Consider the following 25,603-nt stretch of genomic DNA (forward strand, 5'->3'; position numbering starts at 1 on the left):
CCTCTCTGTTGTCTGCCATTCCCCATGGATCCTAATATACCAGGCTTTATTAACGCTTTCTCCTGAATTTCCATATACCTGTTCGAATTATCTGGACCTTCTAAAGGTTTAGATAGTATGTAGCCAGGATTATTAGGGTTTCCTTTGTGGCTCAGCTGGTAAAGAATCTGCCTGCAATGCAGGAGACCTGGGTATGATCCCTGGATTGAGAAGATCTCCTGGAGAAGGGAAAGGCTATCCACTCCAGTATTCAATAAGCCAGGATTATTAGAAATGTATCTAAACAGGCTCAGAAAAAAAGGTGTAATGGGTCTCTCTTGTTCAAACACAGGTGCCTGAGAAATAATAAGAAGCTCACACAGTGAGGTCACAAACAGGTAGGTGCCCTGTAAGTGAGCTGTGAGCTTTGAAATATTGGTTTAGTTGACTTCAACATGGTATTTACTTCCAGATGATTCTCAGTTTATACTACATAATTGAGGTTATTGGATGCTAAGTAAATAAAATATTGCTCAGCAGATACAGCTGAAGGTTCCTTAAGTCGATGTCAGAGGGAACAAAAAAATTTCCAGGGGCTTTTCTGGACACAGAGAAAAAGCCCCTGAATTAGAAAATACATAGACCTATCACAGCATTGCTCTTAATCATTTATAAATAATTGAAGCACCATATTCTATATTAGCATCCCTCTACAAGCCTGTGACAAACAACCCTGAAGCTTATAGATCATGGAATAATCTCTGAGAGAAAATTTCATATTTAATTCTTATGTCAAGTGATAAAACCAAGAAAAAGAAAGATAGAGCCTGGAAATCCTTTTAAAGAAAATCCATTATTAAAATTTCATTAGCTCTGAATGGAAGGACATAACTAAATTCCTAAATGGTCAGGTTTATTATAACTTTCTATATAGTGGTTATCTACGTGGTGTTCTTCTCCAAATAAGTCATATGAGAATAGACATCCCACTGGTGCTGTGAAGGAAGACCTTCAAATGTGCTACTGTGGCTGCCAATATGGATGTCCAGCAATGCTGTGTTAATCAGCATTCAATATATAGAATCCAGGTGGCACCTTTAATGACATAAGGCACAGACACTAAAAAACCAGTCTCTTTTGAATTCATTATTGTTCACAGATGGTTGGATGGCATCACCAACTCAATGGCCATGAGTCTGAGTAAACTCCGGGAGTTGGTGATGGACCAGGGAGGCATGGCATGCTGCATTCCATGGGGTTGCAAAGAGTCAGACATGACTGAGTGACTGAACTGAACTATTCACAGCAAACTCAAGAGAATATATTTGCTCAGGAGAGACAGTGAATTATGTCAGAAATAGCATAAGATTGGGTACTTAAAAATACCAAAAAATATTTTTTTGCAAGGCCAAAAAAATATTTCACTTTTCTGGGCTTCAGTTTTCTTACCTGTCAAATAAGGGAAGAGTTATCCTTTGGCAAAGTCAGGTGTAGACTATGAGTAGGTAGATTGTACTTTCAGGAATCCTAGAAAAGTTTTGCATAGTGTTCTCAATAGAAAGTCAAGGCATTCTTACAGCACATGAAAATTTTAAGTATTAAAAACAAATATCAAAATAAACACACAAATAAACAAAATCCCTCTTTCAAGATAAAACACTCAACAAACTAGGACTCAGAGGGAACTTCCTTGAGCTGATAAAAGCCATCTATAAAAATCCCACAGCTAATAATATGTTTAATAATGAAACACTGAACTTTCCTCTAAAAGCAAGAACAAGACAAGAATGTCTGCTTGTCCCAATTTTATTCAATATTGTACTGAATATTCTTGCCAAGGCAAGAAAATGAAGTAGAAAGCATCCAGATTGAAAAGGAAGAAGCAAAACTATCCCTTTTTGCAGGTAACATGATCTTGTATTAAGAAATTTCTAAGGAATTCATTGAAAAGCTATCAGAACAAAGATGTTTAACAATATTACAGGGTACACAAACAATAAGTAAGTAATTTATTGTATTTCCATACACTAGCAATGAAGAATTTGAAAGTGAAATTAAGGAAACAAACATTTTATAGCATAACAAATAATAAAATGTTTGGTAACAAATTGAACAAAAAACTACAAAAACTGGTACACTGAAAACTATAAAACACTGTAGAAAGGAATTAAAGACCTAAATAAAGAGTAAAGCATTCACTGGATCAGAAAATTTAGTATTGTTAAGATGGCAATAGTCCCCAAATTAATCTACAGATTCAGAGCAATCATTATCAAAATCCCAGATGGCCCTTATGTAAACTGACAAGCTGATTCTAAATTCGTATAAAAATGCAATGGACCCCAAATATCCAAAACAATCTTGAAAGAAGAATAGAATTGACGATGCACACTTCTCAGTTTCAAACTTACTACAAAGTGAGTAATCAAGACAGTATAGAATTGGAAAAAGATATAAATCAATGAGATAGAATTGAAGATCCAAAAATAAACCTTTATATTAATAGTCAATTGATTTTCAACAAGGATGTAATGGCAGTTCAGTGGGGAAATAAAATAGTTTTCAACAAATGGTTCAGGGACACTTGGCTATCCGTATACAAATATACATAAAAATTAACTAGAAATAGGTCACAGACCTAAATGTAAGAGCTAAAACTATAAAAATTTTAGAAGAAAATACAGGAGTAAGTTTTTGTGACCTTGTTACATGAAGCCTCCTTAGATATGACAGGTGACATGAAAAAGAGTAAACTGGACTTCATCTATTTAAATTTTTTTTGCTTGAAATGATGCAATCAAAAAGTAAAAAGACAAACCATGAGACAGTACAAAATACCTGCAAATCATATATAAAATAACGAACTAGTAGCAAGAGCATATAGAGAACTCTTATGAAAGACCTAAAGACCAAAAAAAAAAAAGAAACAAACTTAATAAGTAAACAACTTAGACATTTCTCCAAAGACAAATGAATAGCTCAAAAGTACATGAAAAGATGCTCAGCACATCACTAATCATTAGAGAACTGCAAATCCCAAACCACAATGCGATACTACTTTATACACTCTAGGAAAACTACAATAAAAAGGAAAGGTAAGAACAAATGCTGATGAGGATGTGGACAGTTGAACCTTCATACATTGCTGGTAGGAACATAAAATGGTAAAACAGTTCTGCAAAACAATCTGGCAGTTCCTCAAAAAGTTAAACACAGTTACCACACAAGGCAATCATTCTTCTCCTAGGTATATACTCAAGAGAATTAAAGAAATATGTCCATATAAAAACTTGCATGTGAATACTCATGGCAGCATTATACACAATACTGAAAAAAGACAAACCACACAAATGTCTACCAATTGATGAATAGATAAGCAAGATGTAGTATGTCCATATAATGAAACACTATTCACTGGGACAAAGGAATAAGGAACTGACACACGCTACAACATGGATAAACCTTGGAAATACTATAAGTGAAAGAATCTTGTCACAAAAGGCCATATATTTTATAATTCCATTTATAGGAAATGTCTAGAACAAGCAAATTCATAGAGATAGAAAGCAGACTAGTGATTGCCAGGAGCTGAAGACAAAAGGAATGGGGATGACTGCTAATGGGCTTGGGGTTTCTTTTAAAGACATGAAAATGTTCTAAAATTGGTAATCAAGTAGCACAACTCTGTGAAGTACTGAAATCACTGACTTGTGTACTTTAAATTGCTGAATTGTTACAGTGTATGAATTATATTTCAGTAAATCTGTGAAAAAATAAAAACACTGATGGAAAACAACAACAAAAATTCGAAATACACATAGGAAGAATTGTCATAAAGATTTATATTAATTCTGTGTGATCTATCAGATTCTTGGCTGCATGTTATAAAAAGATAAGGTAGGAAGGGTTAGGTGAATGTGAAGGCCCTAAACTGGACATAGAATAACAGACTGGTTCCAAATCAGGAAAGAAGTACATCAAGGCTGTATATTGTCACCCTGCTTATTTAACTTATATGCATCATGCATATAACTTATGCATTTAACTGACATGCATCATGAGAAACACTGGGCTGGAGGAAGCACAGCTGGAATCAAGATTGTCAGGAGAAATATCAATAACCTCAGATATGCAGATGACACCACCCTTATGGCAGAAAGTGAAGAGGAACTAAAGAGCCTCTTGATGAAAGTGAAAGAGGAGAGTGAAAAAGTTGGCTTAAAACTCAACATTTTTAAAACTAAGATCATGTCATCTGGTCCTATCACTTCATGGCAAATAGATGGGGAAACAATGGAAACACTGAGAGACTTTATTTTGGGGGGCTCCAAAATCACTGCAGATAGTGATTGCAGCCATGAAATTAAAAGATGATTGCTCCTTGGAAGAAAAGCTATAACCAACCTAGACAGCATATTAAAAAGCAGAGACATTACTTTGCCAACAAAGGTCCATCTAATCAAAGCTATGATTTTTCCAGTAGTCATGTATGATATGAGAGTTGGACTATAAAGAAAGCTGAGCACCAAAGCAGTGATGCTTTTGAACTGTGGTGTTGGAGAAGACTCTTGAGAGTCCCTTGGACTGCAAGGAGATCCAACCAGTCCATCCTAAGGAAATCAGTCCTGAATATTCATTGGAAGGACTGATGCTGAAGCTGAAACTCTAATACTTTGGCTACCTGATATGCAGAAATGACTCATTGGAAAAGACCCTGATGCTGGGAAAGATTGAAGGCAGGAGGAGAAGGGGATGACAGAGGATGAGATGGTTGGATGGCATCACCGACTCAATGCACATGAGTTTGAGTAAACTCTGTGAGTTGATGATGGACAGGGAGGCCTTGTGTGCTGCAGTCCATGGGATCGCAAAGAGTCAGACACAACTGAAGACTGAACTGAACTGACTAAAAATTAATCAAGTTGGATAAAGTGGGAATTCTAGGGAAATATTAAATGGTGCAGAAAGAGGAAGCTGGGGACACAAACTTTGCTGGCTCCAGTTTTACTGTGGGCCTGCCTTTTGTTCCCAGATGGTTACCTACCATTCCTTTGCTTAGCTTCTCAGATCTTGCCAGCAACCTCAGGACGTGAAACCTTCATCTCTGCACAGGCATGCTGGGTACATGTTTACATGTCTTTTGTTCTTTACTCTGTGTAGTTTTTATGTGTGCTCACTGGAAATGCCCTTTCCTCTCTCGCATGAACCAATAGCACCCCCCCCCAACCCCATAAATCCCTTTCTGAGTATGTTTCAAAGATCAGGGTAACAAAGATTGAAGGCAAAATGCGAAGAGGATGGCAGAGGATGAGATGGTTAAATAGCATCACCGACTCAATGGACATGAACTTCGGCAAACTCTGGGAGATAGTTGAGAACAGGGAAGCCTGGTGTACTGCAGTCCACGGGGTTGGACATGACTTAGCGACTGAACAACAACCACGACTGCAGCTCCCGGAAGACTCTTTCAAACCTAGAGAGGAAACTTACAAGCTGAAGGTACTATAAGGGCCAGAAGAGAGGAGGAAAGAGGAATGTATCCATTGTGTCAGCCTAGTCCTCCTCATACTTTCCTTGATGCAAAGCCCTAATTACAACCAAGTTGGAATCAGAGCCATTGCACAGAGCTCACATTTCTTAAAGTGCATTGTGATTTTTCTAAGATAATTTCCCCTCCGGATTCTTTTCTAATTCCATGGCTACCACCCCTATGGCCAGATGCACTCTAATCCCAGTGTAGACCAATTAAAGGCCCTGTACTCTGTAATTTTCCATAATTTTCTTAAAGCTGTGATCATCTTATCCTAACTTTTTGTTCTGTAAGGGAATTAAACACTGATAGTATGAAATCCTTGTCCTAAGAAAGAAAAATCATATCTAATCTTTGGAAGACAGTACCCACCAAAGCCATCCTGGGTGTAATTTCCCAGCAGCAGAGTTGGCCCAGCAGGTTCTGCGTTCCTAAGAATTCTGCACACACTCAGAAAACAGACACAACATTATTTATTTTATGACTGGATTGGACATTTCTTAGTGCCATGGTCTGGGTATTTATTTGGGAGGTATACAGAATGAAGTCACACAAGAAACTGTGGAGGAAAGAAAGGGGGGAGAGAGGAGCTACCAAAACAAAGTGAAAAAAAGCTTTACACTAGTATAACAGAGCTTATGCACATTGTATTAACTGGTTTCAATTAGAGTGTATGATCCAACTGTGGGTAATGGGAGGCGGACTGGGAGAACATGCTGAAACAATTAACACTTTAAAAGAACATCTCCTCTGGTTTCTTAGAGGAAGGTCTGTTTTTATTGATTTCCCATAAAAGAGAAAAATTACTTTCATAATCTAGAGAGGCATGGTAGGGAAATTGTTCATATACTTTTAAATTAAAAAGAGTATATAAGCCCCACTCTTCAAAAATGGCTTTATATTACTTAAAACACAAACATCTCAATATGACACTCCGTATAATCAGTTCTTTCCTGTCAGAGGGCAAATGTTTATCTTCAAGAGCTTCAAGATTTCTCTTTTTATAGTCATAAAGAGTTGTGTATTAACTCATGGAAACTTCATGTCCCAGCCTGAATGCCTTTCAAAAGAAAAGTGTTACCCACTCAGTTGTGTCTGACTCTCTGCGACCCTATGGACTGTAACCTGCTAGTCTCCTCTGTCCATGGAGTTCTCTAGGCAAGAATACTGGAGTGGGTAGCCATTCCCTTCTCCAAGGAATCTTTCCAACCCAGGTATCGAACTCATGTCTCCTGCATTACAGGAGGATTCTTTACTATCTGGACCACCAGGGAAGCCCTTCAGAAGAAAGGACCCTCCTAAATAAAGAGCCCTCAGTTAATGATGATTTATTGCCTGTTTTTATGCTTTCTCTCACCAATTCATCCCCCATCACTTTCTTCTAAAATGACCTATCTTTTTTTTTCTCCTTTTACCAGTTTTCAAGCAATTACCATATGCCAGGTGTGTATTAACACTTGCTATGCATTATCTCATGTAAATCTCAAAATATCTTGTTACAGGTGTAAACGCAGAGAGATTAAGCAAATTGTTCAAGGTTATAAAGGCAAGTAAGTGGCAGAATTCATATTTTAACACAAACTTTGAAGGGAAAACAGCAAAAGTGTTAGTCGCTCAGTCATGTCTGACTCTTGCTGACCCCACTGCACGCAGATTCTTTACCATCTGAGCCACCAGGGAAGCCCAAAACAAATCTTACTCAGTTCTAAAGACTTTATACTTAACTATTATCAAATATTGCATCTTATCTCTTCTAAAATCCATCTTGAGGTATAGCTCCATTTGGAGAATTTATAGTTTTTTCTATAAACCATGGGCTATCCAGGTGGTTCAGTGGTAGAGCATCCCCCTGCAATGCAGGAGATGAGGGTTCGATCCCTGGGTCAGGAAGATCCTCTGGAGAAGGAAATGGCAACCCACTCCAGGATTCTTGCCTGGAAAATCCCATGGATAGAAGAGCCTGGCGGGCTACAATCCATGAGGTCAGAAAGAGTAGGAGATGACTTTCTGACTCAGCATCCACTAAATACCATTATATAGCATGTATTACCCATTATAATGGTTATACACATGTATTGTTCCTGTTCTATCCCGAGGAATTGAAGGGTCAGTTACAACTTATAAAATATGCTCAGTAAGTGCTTCTTGAATGAGTAAATAAGAATTGATATATTCAGAGTACAGTGCTCTAATATTTGCAAATGCTTAAATGATTTTTGAAAATATTTCCCATATCTATTTATAGGTGAATATTATATAACAATAGACATATGTAGATATAACAATATCCATGATAAGCTCCAAAATAGCAGAGATTTTATTTTCAACCTAGCTGTTCAAAACTCCTCTCATGATACTCTTTTTAAATTTCCAGGAATTAAGGGGTGTGCAAGCACACAATTATTCTATGTATTGATACATCACATGTCCAGTCAATAAAATAATATGTTATAGTCATTTCTGAGTAATGCTTAATAACTAAGGATTGTGTTTGGGGACATTCCTCAAGGTGACCCAACCCATGCATAGGCCAGAGTCAAACTGAATGGACCAGAGATCTGCCCCGAACAGCAGCAGCTGGTCAAGCCTCCTGCAGCTGGTCAAGCTGAAGGTTCTTTATTTCCAACTGCCAAAAACCAATTCTGAGTCTATTTCACTCCAGATTCAGAGACCTGCCTGTCTTCACCTAAGTCCCAGAACCTATGGGTCTCTTCTCATTTGTTAGTAAGTGGTAGGGGTTCAGGTAATCACTGTGTTCATAGTTGTGATCATACAAACCAATGTGCATACAACCCAACTAAATTTAAAGTACAGAGGTGAGGAAGACTATCATTCTAGTGTTTAATATAGCCGAACAAGGAGAGTTAAGTAAACAATAAAATGGTCACTCTTCTCACTAGAAAAGATATTTCACTTATAAGTATTCAGGAATTATAAATGTGTCCATGTTTCTGTATAATTACTGGAGGTAAATTTCCTATCCAGCTTGAATCACAATCTGTACATGGTAATTCTGTCTAAAAGGAAAAGTCTTTAAAAATACTTCTTGGTCCCATTATTATAGAGATGTGGAGTGCCAAAAAAGGGAGCCTCCCAGAAGAGAATGAGCAAGAAGTAATAGAAGTCATTTTTGAGGCAATAGGTAGCTGTTGCCAGGCATTTGCAAAGCAATTTGGAGGGATAAATTTTCTTGGAAAAACCAGTGACAAAAGCTCTGCATTTAAAATAAACCTGAGGGCAAATGAACACACAAAGGCCAGGACTGTTCTGAAAAAGGTAATAAAGCCCAATTATAAGGATACAATCATGCTAGAACGAAACACCAAGAAAGAACAAGGCAATAGGGAGAGAAATGTAGGAAAGAATCAAGTGAATTTTCAAAATGCACAAAGATAACAGAAATTATCTATTTATTATGAATGCAAGTATGTATTAATTTATTTAAAACCTGCTTTAGTCCATGGAGCATTTGAGACCAATAAGACATTCTCTTAAATACAGGAGGCTAAGATTTTCTCTATTTCTTGAGAGATGAGAAAATGAAAATTAATACCAGAACGACTTTACATCTTAAACAGTTTTGTTATGTAAAGATGCTTTTTATTACTGTATAGTTAACTATCCACACTTCTCACTTTAGAATGTGGATTAAGTCATTAACAAATTATTCCTTGCTCATTTTTATGTACCCAGCTATTGTATATAACCAAATACTGAAATGGATGGACTATTATAAATTATCAAAATCCCACAATTCTGAGTACTCCTTTCTGTCTGAGATTACTATTCATTACATCAACTTTAACTCTAGTGGGAGCTACATAAATGTTGCTGACCAGGGGATATTAGTTAAGGGAGTTTTATTTACTTTTTGGCTACAAATAAATCAAAGAACAATAAATTCCTCAAAACAAACAAAATAAAATCTAACATGGAACTCTGCTCAATGTTATGTGCCAACCTGGATTGGGGTGGGGGCAGGTTTGGGGGAGAATGGACATATGTACATGTATGAATGAATCCCTTTGCTTCACCTGAAACTACCAGAACACTGTTAATCAGTTATAGCCCAATACAAAACAGTTTACAGTTATCAAAAAAAAAAAAAAAAGTAGATAACGGAAGAAAGTAACTTACTGGTTATCAGCAGATTATTGGGACCTTTTCACAAAATCAAAGAGAGATTTGAGTAAGCAAAACCTCAAAGGGCAAATACATGGCAGTTCAAGGAATTTTAGCAACTGAGGTTCACAGGATCTTTCCCAAACTATTGTCATTCATATGATTCAATATTGATGGCTATCAGTTTCATATCTCTCCGGTACAGATTTCAAACACCCAGGAGACAGAATCCAACTGGCTCACCTAGGATCAAATATTTAGCTCTGGATCAGTCAGACATGGCCCGGGACAGACTCAGAGAGCCCAAACATGGCCGTGAGGTGCCCACCTTTGCAGAATGGAGTTACTGAACAGAGAAAGTAGAATCATTATGGGTTGCACAATTCCTGCAGCAAGTGTCTGCCCCACTAGGAGATGTATTGGGTTGGCCAAAAAGCTTTTCTGTATCATATGGAGAAACCCAGTGAACCTCTTGTCCAACTCACTATTACTTTTAAGTAAATGGAAAAGGAAATTTATGTAACCAGCAGCTCCCAATTCTAAAGCAGGAGCAAGAAGAAACATCTTTTTGACACTCTCACCTAACCATAGAACTGAACGTCAGATTTCAGTGCTGGCCCTTCAGACTCGTGATCTTCAGGAAGGGTCTTAAATGTAGTCATCCCCATATTTGATCTTCAGTACCCTGCAGCAGGAAGACAGTCTGGGATTCTCAGATTCTCAATGGGCCAACTCCAAGGCAATAATGAAGGCTCAACTCTTGTTAAACCATAAGACACAGTATTCTAATAATGGATTTACCTGCAATAAGACTATACAAAGTAACTATACTGTCAAATTTATTTTATTTGGAGCTGGAATACTGGAGGAGCAGCTATTAACTGGAATATATGAATGTGTTTGATAAAATGCAATCACTATCTTATCTATCTTTCATCTTTAGCAATTGCCATGGTGCCTGACACAGCTGAATCAAATGACAAAATTTTGTTTAGTATGAAAACAAAATTCCTCAAAACACACACTCTGAAGGAAAAAGTATAAAAGGACACCTGAAGGTCAGAAATGGAAACCACCTAAGAAAGTAAAATATATATTTATTCTTCTTCAGCAACAAATATGAGGGTTGAAAAAAATTTACTGAAGCTTATTATTATAAAGAGGAAATCAACAGATTGAAGATGCATTTATTAAATCTACACTCACAGAGCTCCTACCACGAACTCAGGGATTTACCTAGATGTAGGTATACTAGGACCCTGAAGAGTACAGGATTTCCTTGGAAAAACAGACATATAAATCAGTAATTGTGAAAAAATATCATCAGGGATATAATAAAAGCAGTGATTGATGAAGAAATAGAATTATTAAAGCCCATCTTTTCTCTGGCATCAGCAGAGTCCCTAAGCATACACTCCCTTCTGACCATCTGCTCACAAAAGTGTGACATTTTTATTCTCTGAGTCTCGAGCAAGTCTCGGCTGCCTCCACACTGCAAAAATGCCTCCAAAATTTAGCACCATCATCTCTCCTTCATTAAAGGTGACCCCACCATCTCATCTTCCACAGATAAAAAAAAGACAGAGACACGCTTCCGTTTTCTCACACAATCCGTATGAGAAGCAGGCTCCCCCAGACCTACTGCCTTTTAACACAGTCATCAGTCATGCTATGATGGTGCAGCTGCGCCTTTCAGAAGCCTGCACCTCAACAAAAGATGAGGGTATTTATTAAAGAGTTCCACATATCACTTTACACTGCCTGCAAGGTGGGTCAAACAAGGGGAATGTCTCAAAAGGAACTTTTGAACTTTTTGTCTTCATCGCACACAAATTATTTCATGACATGCAAACTGTCAGTTACAGCACACACAGTTCCCAGAGGAACCACTGTCCTTTCTATCAGGCAATGTATGTATAAGAGAAAATCATATGAATCAGTCACTTTCTTCACTTATTCAGAGCACAGCGTAGCGGAGTGAGTTCACGGAAGGACAGTCAGGGTGTCCAGAATCTGTTCCCAGCCTTACAATTCGTGCACTGTTCTTAGTTCCTCTGCATTTATGTCTTCCATTTGCTACACAGAAATAATGACATAGTACCTGTTTGTTTCTAAGGCACTTGAAAATTCTGTGATGGAAGATTTCACACAAATGCAGAGTCTATTATTATACCACGAAGAGTTGAAAATTGCAAATCCGTGTACTCATCACTATTAAACAGTCAACACAAGAATGGAAGTAGAGAAAGAATCTTTCTCTAAGGCATCTAAAATCAAGTATTCATGAATATGCAGCTACTGAGAAAAATAAATGGGCAAATATATTCATTTCAAAGACTATTCAATTGTAAACCATCAATAATCCATTTAGACAAATCCTTTGCAATTTGCTTTCACTCCAAAAAGAAATACTTGCAATCCCTAATCACAGGTGTTTCTTATAATGAAGAGCTTTCTGAGGAGACATTCTTTCTGCTTTCAAAAGGTCTGCTGAAGTCTAAAATTTCAGAATGTATTCTAGCACATTCCATGAAGGTTGTTCCAAAATATAAAAATAATTATCTCTTAACCTGGCCAATCTTAGAATAATCCAAGCAACTTACAGTACAGTGGTGAACAGGCATCCAAGCAGGACCTTCCACCGAACAATTCTGGGCTGGGCACTTGCCTTGGTTTTGCTGCAAATAAATAAAAATGATATTATGTTCTATATACTATGTGCAGCAATATACACCCATTGATAGATTTACCATCAATGTATTTATTGCCATATTTACAAGTACAGGATAAAGCTTTGAAGATGATTTTTTGGTGCAATGCTGAAAGAAACGAGGTATGTTATTTCTACTCTTACCAAGGCCCAAGAAGCTATTCTTTGCTTTGCTGTATTACTCTAAATTCTGGGGTTTTGGCATCAGGCTTTCTCAGCAGCTGGCCTCTCAGATCCCGGTGGGAACCATCTGAGAAGCCTCCAAAGCCAGAGGCAGACCTGGTCTCTCCTCTGGGTTTCCTGAGGACCCTTATACATCCTGTATCCCTGTGAGGCCACTTGAGCCAAGTAACAGAAAGACGTGTTTATCTGTCTCCCCTTCCAGTCTGTGAACTAGTAGTGAAGATCTCTCTAGGGCATTTCATAGAGCCAGAGAAAGTAAAGTTGGACAAGATAGATTTTAGAGGCCTTTCTTGTCAGATCAGAGACTGAGGTGCAAAGAACTGAAACCAGGAGCACAGAGATTTAACATTCTGAACCATTTGCTGGGCACTTCTTTTCACATAAGAGATATTTCACTTACAACATACATAAGAAATGTCTCAGGCCAACCTATTCTTCTGCTGTAACTCCTATAAATTCAATGCTAATTGGCCTTTTAGAGAAAATGAAGTGCTTTCTTTTAACCAGCAATACAGCTCCATCCTGTAATAAGAGCTCTGATTAGTGCTAAATGGGGAGGAAGTGATTATAACAAAACTTTTATCCTTCATTTTATTGCACACTCAAGTATAATACATAAAAATTACTAACAATATTAGCAATAATCATATAAACCACAGATGTGATTTACTGAACTACTAAATATGCTAAAGATTATTCTGGGTTCAGTATTTTATCACTCATTATTAAAACAAATATGTATAGAAGTATTGCTATGCCCATTCGACAGAAGAGAAAACTGAGGCTCACAGAAGGTAAGAAACTCATCTGTAAGTTATCCTACAGGAAAGCAGCATAACTGAGACTGCAGCAAAAATCTGACTGACTCTGCAGCCCATGCATGCTCCTTCTATGAGAGGTTAGTATTTTTCATTTTCTGTTTAATGGAGCTTAAGACATGTCATCAACTAACATGATTTCATCTTATCAATGATCCTAACATGTCTAATTTAACTGGAACAAAGTATTGAATTCAGTACTTGTGCTAAGAATCCTATTTTGTGATTTGTAAGCTTTTCAGAGCAACCTTTACTTAGGTGATTTATTTTTAAGGCATCACTAAACTCTGAAATGCTGTTTGAGTGATTATTGATAAAGTCACCATAAAAACACACTTAAGATCATCAATCTCCAGGCTCAGAATTCTTGTTTAAATCAAAATATGACATAAAGTACCAACAGGGTATATAAGGTACCCTAGACTGGAGTCAGGTGACCACAATTTCAAGCTAAACTCTACCACGTGCCTGCCGCCAGGAGGTGCTATGAGTCTGGTAGTCACACCCGTAAAAGGGAATTAGTATCTTGCCTAATTCACAGGGCTTCCCAGGTGACTCCGTGGTAAAGACTACACCTGCCAGTGCAGAAGACGCAGGTTCAATCCCTGGGTTGGGAAGATCCCCTAAAAAAGGAAATGGCAAACCCACTCCAGTATTCTTGCCTGCAAAATTCCATGGACACAGGAGCCCAGCGGGCTACAGTCAATGGGGTCACAGAGTCAGACATGACTGAGTGACCCAGCATAAACTAATTCATGGGACTGCTCTCAGATCATAAAGATTTGCTTCAGATACCTATCACAATTTGCAAGGATGTTTATGAAAAAGGACATGCAAAGTAAAAGGACAATTTTATTTTCCTTTTCTGACAGCATAAGTCAGATAAATATAATTTACCTACATATAAAGATAAGCTTTTTGAAATTTGAGAGCATTATTAAAATGCTAGCTATTATTTCTAATTATGAGAAGTCATACCAAATAATGTTAGTGGTGAAGAATGTATCTTTTGTAGTAATTCATAATAGTCATTAGTAGTAATGGTAGTAATGATAAGCTCTTTTTATATCTAGATAATGTATATTTTTATGGAGTACATGGTAAAGAGGCAAAATTTAATAAATAAGTGAGCTGTGCTTAGATGTAGGAATATGAGTACTCATAAAATGTGATGGGGGGCATAAATAAGGAGTGTCTAAACTTCTATGGATATATACCATGGAGTAAAGAAAGAGAACTCTCTCTGAGTTTCTTGTCTCACTGTTACTTTAGTTTCAGATATTAAGGCCTTCCCATTGGTGTTTTGAAAGTGAAAGTGTTAGACTCTCTGCGATCCCATGGGCTACTGTAGTCCACCAGGCTCCTCTGTCCATGGAATTCTCCAAGCAAGAATACTGCAGTGGGTTGCCATCCCCTTCTCCAGGAATCTTCCCAACCCAGGGATCAAAGCCTGGTCTCCTGCATTGCAGGCAGGCAGTTCTTTGCAGCTGAGCCACCGGGGAAGCAAGTAGCCACCTATATTCCTCCCATTAATCTAATCTGTTTCCTCCTCCAAAGAGGTACATCCTCCAGTTGAGGATCTCTATCATTCTGATCCACCGTTAGCACAGGATATGGTTACTTCTCTGTGAGTTTGCGTGATAATAAAGGTTAAGAGCTGCTGGACCAAACACTCTCACAAGATTTTTCCACTCAGTGTCATTGCTGAAAACCCCAACCTCAGGTTTTACCTACCCCTTTACTCTACTTCTAAAGAAGACAGAATCTAACATGGGTCAAGAGAACTGTCACAGTTAGGGAAGCAAAAGATTAAAAATTCTCTTTTTCCTAGAATTTTTCCTTCTCCATCTTTAGTAGTTTTTTCTCTAATATTTAATGTAGGCAACAAAACAGAGTTTGGGGTTATTGGCTATGGGCTTCCCTGGAGGCTCAGAAGGTAAAGAATCCGCCTGCTATGTGGGAGACCTGGTTGTGATAACTGGGTTGGGAAGATTCCCTGGAGGAGGGCATGGCAACGCACTCCAGTATTCTTGCCTGGAGAATCCCCAGGCAAAGCAGCCTGGGGACAGAGTAGCCTGGCAGGCTACAGTCCTTGGGGGTCACAGAGAGTCAGACACGACAGCGTGACTAAGCACAGCACAGCACGGCCCTTGGAAGGCCAGCAAGGATCAGTATAAATACTAGGTGAAAGGACACTCTCTAGTCTATTTTTAAGTTAATTCTTAGGTCAAAAATCAAGAGGAAACATTAGAATTCCCTCAATGGTCAGTCTATCTCTCCAAGTTAGAGTTTAAGGTAGAAGTTGGTGACAAATTACCCTAAAGACAGATTTCACTTTCTCTTCTCCCTCTCATCCATCTACACTGAATATTTATGCCTCTAGACTGTTGATGTATGACTTGACCAGAATTTAGGGATTTGCAAAGCTAACTCTGAGAAACGTTTTCTTAAGAGACAAAACTATTCATTGAGTTTTGGTCTTTTTAAAATAGTATGCTGTCTCCAGCTCTCTCATCTTCCCTGGTTGTCTTTTTCTGACTTTAATTATCTTGACATATTTCATTCCAGAATATCCTGAGCAAATGAGCCAAATATGCTGGACAATTACATCTCAGATTGATTATATAAATATGTAACCACAAAGAATTTCAAGAAAATGCTCTAAAGATGTTTTACTCAACCCATTCCATCCCCAGAGAGAGCAGAAATTTTTTGTGTATCAGAGGCTTACATTTGTTAGAGTGTTTTGGAGTTTACATCAGTCCTGGGTGTTCAATGGAAGGATTGATGTTGAAGCTGAAACTCCAATACTTTGGCCACCTGATGCGGAGAGCTGACTCATTTGAAAAGACCCTGTTGCTGGGAAAGATTGAAGGCGGGAGGAGAAGGGGACGACAGAGGATGAGATGGTTGGATGGCATCACCGACTCAATGGACATGAGTTTGGGTGGACTCCAGGAGTTGGTGATGGACAGGGAGGCCTGGCGTGCTGCACGGGGTCACAAAGAGTCAGACACGACGGAGCGACTGAACCGCACTGAACTGAACTCATTTCTCAAACATGCTTGGTATATATAGAGATAACAGAATTTAGAGAGATTAAAATTTAAATCCTCTCTTAAAATGACCCCAAAATTTTAGGAGATATAATGCAACATGTTACTTTTAAAACAGGATTAAAACTAGGACCACTCATTCATTTATTCATTTAGTCAACAAATATTCATTAAGAAATTAGCTATTGTATTATTTAGAAACAAGGCTATATCAGGACTCAGTCTATATCTAGAGAAGTTCTCAATCCAAGGAAAAGGGCCATAATAAACATGAAATTATAAAGCAACATGAAAGCTGATATATGGTATACCATATGATATAAATAAAACGTGACATGGACAGATGAAAAAGATCTCATCCATTTTTAGGGTCAGGAGTAAGTGATGAGCAAGGACCCTGAAAAATGGTGCAGAGAAACTGAGGCCAAAGGCTAGACTCTTGAACTCTGACTGGCTGAGTCAGGTATGGCTTTATAGAGAAGATACTTCAGTTTTCTAGTGAAGATTTTAGGAGTGAAAGGATGAGTAGAGGGCCTTCCAGCTGAAGGTGCGCCAGCAGCAGCTAATAGTGAATCAGGGTGTCCTTGGACTTGGTGAGGAAACCCCTTGTTTGGGGTCACAGAAACCTAGGAATGAGGGCAAGTATGATTCTATGCTACAGGGAAAGCAGACTTCAGCCATTCCCCTCATTTATTTCTACCTCACGGCTTATGGGCAGCAGGGAGTCCTGCCCAGAATGGGTCTGGAGGGATCCAGTCTTGATACTATTTAAAAAAAACAAACAAACAACCTCAAGAAGTTCTCCTGAGTTTTGTCTCTGGAAAAGCACGTAAGGTGTCTTTCCCATCTTTTCTGAAACTCTCAGGAGTTTGACAGATAAAGAAAAAGAGATTAAAACATGATGTTTCCAAGGGACAAAATTAAGTGCCATGGCAGAACTAAAATGACTGTACTACTGTGTTTGCAAACACACTGTGAGATGTAAAGTATGCTATAAATGTAAAGAATACTTATATTTAAAGGACAAACTATTGTAAACATCACTATTTAAGAATTAGTGCTTACTAAAATTACTAGAAAACACATTTGCTGACTTCTAGTCAAATATATGCTTTAGTATATTTACATAAACATCAAAAAATTGGGGGGAAATACAACTCTTAGGATACTTTCAAATCATTGATTTTATAGAGCTATATAATGTGTATGTATAGATTCATCCATATATACATGGTTGTGTATACACATATGTATATGAATAATTGAACTTAAATAAAGGTTTCCATCCAATTAGCTTCCTACTCTGCCATAAAGATGCATAGAAAGTGTTAGTTGCTTGGTCGTGTCCAACTCTTTGCCACCCATGAACTATAGCTTGTCAAGCTCCTCTGTCCATAGGATTTCCCAGGCAAGAATACTGCAGTGGGTCACCATTTCCTTCTCCAGGGGATCTTCCTGACCCAGGGACAAAACCTGTGTCTCCTGGCATTGGTGGGCAAATTCTTTACCAGTAAGCCACCAGGGTAGCCCCACAGGAAATGTAGGCAGGCCCAGAAAGAGAAACTCCCCAAGACCCACAACAGTGATGCTGCTGCTGCTGCTGCTAAGTCACTTCAGTTGCGTCCGACTCTGTGCGACCCCATAGACGGCAGCCCACCAGGCTCCTCCATCCATGCGATTTCCCAGGCAAGAGTACTGGAGTGGGTTGTCATTGCCTTCTCCCACAACAGTGATGACCCAGGGTCTATTGCTAAACTCTCTGTCTCAGTCATGAAGATTAAAAGAATTAATACAAGTGCTTAGAATTGTTTCTAGACATAATCGACATTACACAAGCATCAGCTATTTTCTTTGCTTTTGTTATTATTATCATTATGATGATGTCAGGCTCAGAGAGCAAAAAATATGACAATCCCAGCATAATAATTTTCTGCTCTCCTTTTTTTTATTTCCCTACCATGCTTCAAACCTGGAGGGACCAATAACTAACTAGCAAATGAGAAAAGAAGAAAAATAAAAAAACCCTAGCCCTACCTATAGCATTACCCCAAAGCAGACACTCTATCTGAAGACCCCACAGTAAGAAAAAGAGAATATTTAATTAGGAAAAGTGTTCAGAGTTCTGATTAATATTTGAGACTGGACAATTTTAATTACTTAATTGAGGCTGTATTTGTGATTTTAAGTGACTGTAGGACTTTTAATTCTTTGCAAGTGCCTGGAAAGTCATGGACTGCCTGAGTTTTCATCAAGAGGGCAAAGAAGGGATCACTGACACCAAGAAGTTTGAATAAACAATTTTGTATAAAGTAAGCTACAATGATATATTGTACAATACAGAAAATATAGATAATATTGTATAAAAATGGTAAGCAGAGTATAATCTTTAAAAATTGTAAATGACTATATTGTACACATATAATACACAATATCATCCATCAACTCTACTCCAAGAAGTTTTAAAGTAACAATGGAGAGCCCAAATAAGAAGGCTTCTAGTACTATATCCTGCTTGTTCAAGATATCAACTACAGATGATAAACCCGCTCATGGTCAGCATTAACATTTCTCATTAAATTTTAGGCTTACTTCCTCAATATTCAACTTTATCCCTTTCTGGGCTTATCTTTGTACTTGCTTCCTTTTATTAATATTTTCTCAGGTGTCAAAGATGTTTAAAATGAGTTGGCCTAACTAGTTTCTGAGGAAATCCTTAGTAAGATTGACATCGTGCTGGGAAATCATGCATTCAGCTCTTCTGCAAATGAGAAAAATGCTGCTGACCCATTCTCCAAAGGATGCTGAATGCTGAGAGAGAGAGTTTTTCAGTAGACAGTGATGGCAATGCTGAGTCATGATCACATTTTCCAAAATCTCTTGTGACTCTCCAAGCAGGCATTTGCCTGGGTTAGCAGAGGTGCTAACCAGTGCATAAGAGGATTAAATACGCCATGTTAAAATATTTTCTAATCATTTGGTTACCTGGATAAATTAACTATGATGAGTTATATAAGCTCGGAATGTTCAAAGCAGACCATATTTAAATATTTATTATACATGAGAGTCACTGTTGTAACTTATTTCATGGCATCAATGGAGAGAGGGCCCTGGAAGAAGGCATTTTCCAGGTCTATAATAAAATAATATTTATTGAGTACTATTAGATGGCAGGTACTTGGCGTGAGTTGTTAGTTCATTCTAACATTAAGTTACTTATCCTGAAAGGCAGTGGAAGAAAGTGTTTAAAACAATGAGGAATCCATTGTTTTAGAATCCCTATTGAGAATGCTAAATCTGTCGCTTTTTAGCTCTGTGAGTAAGTTTCTTAGACTCTGTGAATTTCAGTTTTTTCATCCATAAAGTGGACAGAATAATACCCAGTTTAAAGGATTATTAGGATTACATAAAATAATAATGGAATATATTTAAGCCAGGGTCCAATATACATTCTAATTAGAAGTGTATTTATTTATATAATAAAATATATTTATTACAGACATATGTTAATAAGATTTATATTTATCTTATTAAACAGAGATTTTCCTCCTATCCCACTTAGCTTCTCTAAGCCTATTTTTGTACCCTAAGTATAAAATAATACATATCTCACAAATCTCACATGTTCACTATGAAAATTAAATGAGAAAAATGATGAAAGTGAAAGTTGTTCAGTTGTGTCTGAGTCTTTGAAACCCCATGGACTGTCCATGGAATTCTACAGGCCAGAATACTAGAATGGGTAGCCTTTCCCTTCTTCAGGGTATTTTCCCAACCCAGGGACCAAACCGAGGTCTCCCGCTTATAAGAAAGTACTTTACACACATCAGGAATTTTAAATCTAAGTTTTCAATTTAAGTTGGAAAGAACATCTGAAATAGTGTAACAGTTTTTGGATGACTAAATTTGGGAGCTGGAATGGACTCTGCAGTCTGGTATCACATATTTGAAATAATTGGTCTGTAAATATTTCTAAGAAATATATTATATTATAGAATTCTGTGGAAGCATCTTCCAATAATCCCTGAAACTCTAGAAATCTCCAAAGTTGAATTATTGCTACATTGAGTTAGAGTCAATAGAGTAATTTAAGCTTCTAAACACAAGATTAAAAATACAGCTTTGAAAAAAAAAATAAATAAAAATACAGTCTTGTAAAATACTTTAAATGACATTGATATTTGCATGCTGTCACTGCATCCCACTGACATAATAAGATGAGACAACAGAAATGAACTACAATTGTACTTTTCTCCTTGCAAGAAAGAAACTTTGAACATTATCTACTACCAGAGTCAATGAATATTTTCATTGGCAGATCTATTATATCATAAACTACAAACTTCTGTGGAAACAAAGCCTGTGATTTTTAAAACAAGCTTCATTTTTCTTCCTGACACATTTTAAAATTCATCTGTAAAAAATACCTCTTTTGAATAAACAGCTAATGAAAAATATCTAAAATCTCAGGTCTGCCAAATAAGGTCCATCCTTTGAGGAAAGAAATGCCATTCAGAAACAAGATCAAAGCAATTCATTTCTATTTTCACTGCTACCATAGAGACAAAGAAAAAACACTCAAGAGTTTTAGCCGACTTAATTTTTCCTGAAATTTATAATTAACTACACAGGAAAGGGGACAATTACCATATTTCTAAAGAATAAAGGATTTAAAAAGTTGAGCTTATGATAAGACATAATTATAACCTATTAAATATGCAGTTCATATCAATTTGTTCTTATAATCTTCTTGAGTTTCCAAAAATTGCATTTACATTGGACAGTGTTTTCTGAAAAGTACACACAGAATGCCATCACTTTACATGTACCTAGTTCTCTCTTGTCAGAGGTTTTTCTCAGATATTAAAAATTCTGCCAAAGCCTAACACAAAGATAAGGAGGGTAGATGGATATTATTTTTGTATGTGCCTTGTCTTTCTGACACCTATGAATATATGTTTTTGGACAAATGTTAATCAATGAAAGAATGTTCAGGCTTTTGTAGATCAGGCACCATAGCCAACATCAAGCAGTCAGCCAGGAAGAACTAACAATTAGACCTGTCCTAGATTTAAATAGAACTTCGGATTGCTAAGTAAATTACATGTGTATTAATTCAGGACAGTTTTATTTTAAAGGACTAGCAAAAAAGCACTATTGCTTGAAATCCTAGAGGAGTTATAACAAAGACCAGGAAGGGAGAATTTCTTTTTTTTTTTTTTTTGCTAAAAGCATGTTTTTATTTACAGTGTCTTTAGCAAAGGATTTTCAAGTACTTTTTATTAGCAAGAAAATCTCTAACTCCTCGTCACAGTTTCTATTTAGAACCATATTTGAAAATAATTTTTTTGGAGATACCATAAATACAATGTGATAAATTATATATCTCTTTGTAAAAGTATGAACTATAGGAGAGGTAAGTTTTGTTTTAATACTATTTCAACTGTGTTTTATGGGCCAAAACAACTCTTGCTGATATGGGTAATAAATGGTATGACTCATATCTTTAGAACTGACTTTTGGAATTTTAAAAAATATGTGCAAGTAAGTGGTCTTCAGGGAGAATCTCTGTTGTCGCCTTTATTGCCACATGGAAAAGTGATATATTTGATTATTCTGAGGCATTTCTGTCTAGGATTTTCAGAATCATTTAAGAACATATTTGAAAGTGACTAAAAATTTTAACTCCTATCTCAACCACAAAATAACAGAATACCTATTTGGGGCTCTGATTGCATAGTGCTGAGGTCATCTTTATAGTTAGTTGGAGAGATTCCAAGCAGTAATCATTATTATGTTTTTTTAACTTCCTTTTGGAGGTTACTTGGGGTAAAACCATTCAATGGTACTGATACATTTTGTTCTCTAAAATGCAAAGCAATATTAAAAAAAAAAAAAGGCAGAAGTGCTGTGAACACACATTCGGTTCCTAGACAAGTTTGTACCGTGAAAGCTGAGTGCAACCTAATGCATCCTGCTTTGGGGGGAACAAAAAAACTACTTTTATTATTTCTTCAATTATTTTATAACCTAGTGATTTAGGACAATAAAGCTATTTTTTAATTTTCTATTGCACAGCTTTAAGATAAATTTTAATGTTTTATACTAAAATATGCTATATAATTAAAAATTATTAGAGCTTTATAATATATTTATACTAAAATATTATATACATATTATAAAGTCAAATAATTTCCCTTAAAACTAGGTTAAGTATCATATTATATAGAATCTCTGAGAAGCTAAACAGATATAAGTTGGCTTTTTTTTTTTAAATCAAACTGAAAATCTGATCTGGCTGCTTTAGCTTTTATTTAATATTAATACAAATGTGCTACTGGCCTACAAGTATTTTATATTTGACTCTTAAAGGTTTAAATGATGCTCATTATAAGTTATTTTGTCATAGATGTGATCCAGTTGCCATTATTCTTGGAGCATGCGAGGACTTTTACCTCTTTTATACCATTTCTTTTGTACTAAAATGACATTTCAAGTATCATTTCAGGTCAGGCAATCATTCACAGAGAAGTTCACCAATCGCCTGCCTGTCAACTGAACATTCTATCGATCAGAATACAAAGATACCTTTCACCAATATTTCTTGTGAAGCACATGTTATATAAACATACACATATATGTGTGTGCATAAGTTGCAGGAAGGAAGTGCTTCCATCCACTTCCTTCCTAGTTCATTTACTTAGTCAGCAATGTCTACCAAATGTCTGTTACATGAAAGAATCAAGCAACACTTACAGTATACCTGTCAGCACCATACTAGATCAGAGGCTATAAACAGGACTAATAACTTCCCCACCACCTTCAAAGACATCACATTTTAGCAAGAGATAGGCATGTGTAAAAATTAATTGTACTACATGATGACTATTACACAGATAGGGACTTCCCTTGTGGTTCAGCTAGCAAAGAATCCGCCTGCAGTGTGGGAGACCTGGGTTTGATCCCTGAGTTGGGAAGATCCCCTGGAGAAGGAAAAGGCTACCCACTCAAGTATTCTAGCCTGGAGAATGGCCTATATAGTCCATGGGTCAAAAAGTCAGACACGACAGAGCGACTTTCACTTTCACACAGACACAGACCTCATACTTAGGACACAAAGACTGACTAGCTCGGTTCAGGAGAACAGTATCAAGGAAGGTATTTACAAAGAAATCTGCATTTGAGTCGAGCCTTAAAGGTTAAAAAAAAAGCTTATTAAGAAAGCATAGGCTAGAGAGTTGAAAGGCATTATAGACAAAAAGAAAAGCAGGTACATAGAAACAGAATGGCATTCAGATTGTTTGTGGAACTAAATATAATTGACTACAGTTTAATCTAAGGCATGAAGGGTGATGGGATCAGAGACAGGAAAGTTAGACAAGGGCCAGAGGAAAGAGGGCCATGTATGTGAGGTTAAGCTAGTAAACTTTAGCCAATAAGCCAATTCTTAAATCCAAGGGTGCAAAAGCAACTGAGTATACAAATCATCTAGTTATCTTGCTAAAACACGAGTTCTGACCCAGTAGTTCTAGCATGGGACTCAAGATTCTGCATTTCCAACAAGCTCTGAAAGGATGCCATTGAAATTGGTCAACAGACCACACTTTGAATAATGAGGAAGAAGGGTACTGGGAACTCCTGAAGGGTATTAACCAGAATTGCAACATACATACAAAGTATACACACAGGTATGTGTGTGCATGTATTTTTATTTTGTAAGGAAGGTCCCAGTTAACAGTATAAAAAATGTCGAAGGGTAAAAGGAGGGAGAAGGTAGGAAGAATGAATGGGAATTGGGATAGATTGAAATTTAGGGGAAAATAAAAACGGAGATCAGTTCCCACTTTTCTAAGGATAATTGGAAAACGGCACTGTGGTAGGGTAGAACAACTTGCATTATCTAACCATAACAAGTGAGAAAGAAGCATACCATCCAAGGAGCAGACAATAGAGCAGGAGAAGGATTTATGCTCAGAGGGCTCCAAAGAACGGCTATTTTCCTGGAACTTTTGACTTAAGATTACTTAATGGGTAAATAAAACTCCAAATTCTAAGAATTTATTCATGTACTGTCAAACCACTTTTTCACAAAACCTGTTGCCTTCTGAAAGCTTAGTTCAAGAACTGAATTACTTAGATGCAAAGAAATGGATATGTGTGTGCAGGAATATTGGAATAGAGGTATTTGGGGGAGAATATTTTCATAGGATTTCAAATCTGATACTAATTGTGAATGTACACTAGAAAAGGTTAAAATATCTGGTCTCTTTTTCTCATCAATAAACACATATTAACCTGGGAAAGATTCATGAAAGGCCAGAGGAAATGCCCATCACCATGACTATGTAATAAAAGTTTGCCACTACAGTGGTAAATGACTTGTTGAGTTAGTGATTGTACTTTGAAATTTATTCTTAAATGTCAGATTCCCTAAATAAGAGAAAATGAAAGAGGAAAATGAGGAGGAGAAACAGAAAAATTCACAGCTATACGGTGACCATACATTATGTATAGCCACTATACTAAGCCCTATGTATATATTTATACTTGCTGTCCCGCTTGCCTAGAATGTTTTTCCCAAGATCTTCATGAAGTTGTTCCTTTCAAATTCCCAGAACCTTTTCAGAGAGAACTTCTCTGTCTGCCCTATCTAGCATAGCCCTTCTCTCTTTTTATACTCATCTGTCTTTCTATATTCCATTTCTCAGCTTTTTAAATTGTAGCAGCTATTGCTATCATGTTTTCTATCTGTGTGCCTAGTAAGGGCCAGTCTCTTCACTCTATAACATAAATTCTCTGAGGGCAGGGTCCATGTCTTTATTCACTGCTTACAGTACTGCCTGGCACATGTTTGTACTCAGCAAATATTTGTGGAGGCAATGAATATTGTATTTAATCCTCACAACATCCCTTTGAAGTGCTTATTGTTGTTTCATTTTACAAATAAAGAAACTGAGATTTAGGTTAAGTAATTTGGCCCAGACAACAGAACTAATAACTGGCAGAACTAGGACTCCAGCAAGAATCTGACTCCAAAAGCTATGCTTCTGAGCCCTATACTGTGCAGCCACTCTAAGCCAAATTCAGTTGTGGATGTCAGCTGCTGTCCAAATGCCCAATACTCAGTTTTCTGGGAGACCCAATAATTGTAAGGCCAATTTGCTTGGGTCCCTGTAATCAACATAAAATTAGTTCTAACACATAGATG

At 37.0% G+C, this 25,603-nt stretch overlaps 1 protein-coding gene across 15 annotated transcripts in view; it reads right to left on the reverse strand.

Moving 5' to 3' along the window:
* The window catches only part of DLG2 (discs large MAGUK scaffold protein 2), a 2,231,561-nt gene that overhangs the window by 1,745,498 nt on the left and 460,460 nt on the right, over positions 1 to 25,603 (reverse strand). For all 15 annotated transcript variants that reach the window (XM_043918879.1, XM_043918871.1, XM_043918860.1 and 12 more), the window contains one exon: positions 12,235 to 12,309. In XM_043918879.1, coding sequence (XP_043774814.1) covers positions 12,235 to 12,309 — 75 coding nt within the window. The remainder of the gene's footprint in view (positions 1 to 12,234; positions 12,310 to 25,603) is intronic.

Source organism: Cervus elaphus, chromosome 2 (genome assembly GCF_910594005.1).
Source record: "Cervus elaphus chromosome 2, mCerEla1.1, whole genome shotgun sequence".
NCBI classification, from domain to species: domain Eukaryota; kingdom Metazoa; phylum Chordata; class Mammalia; order Artiodactyla; family Cervidae; genus Cervus; species Cervus elaphus.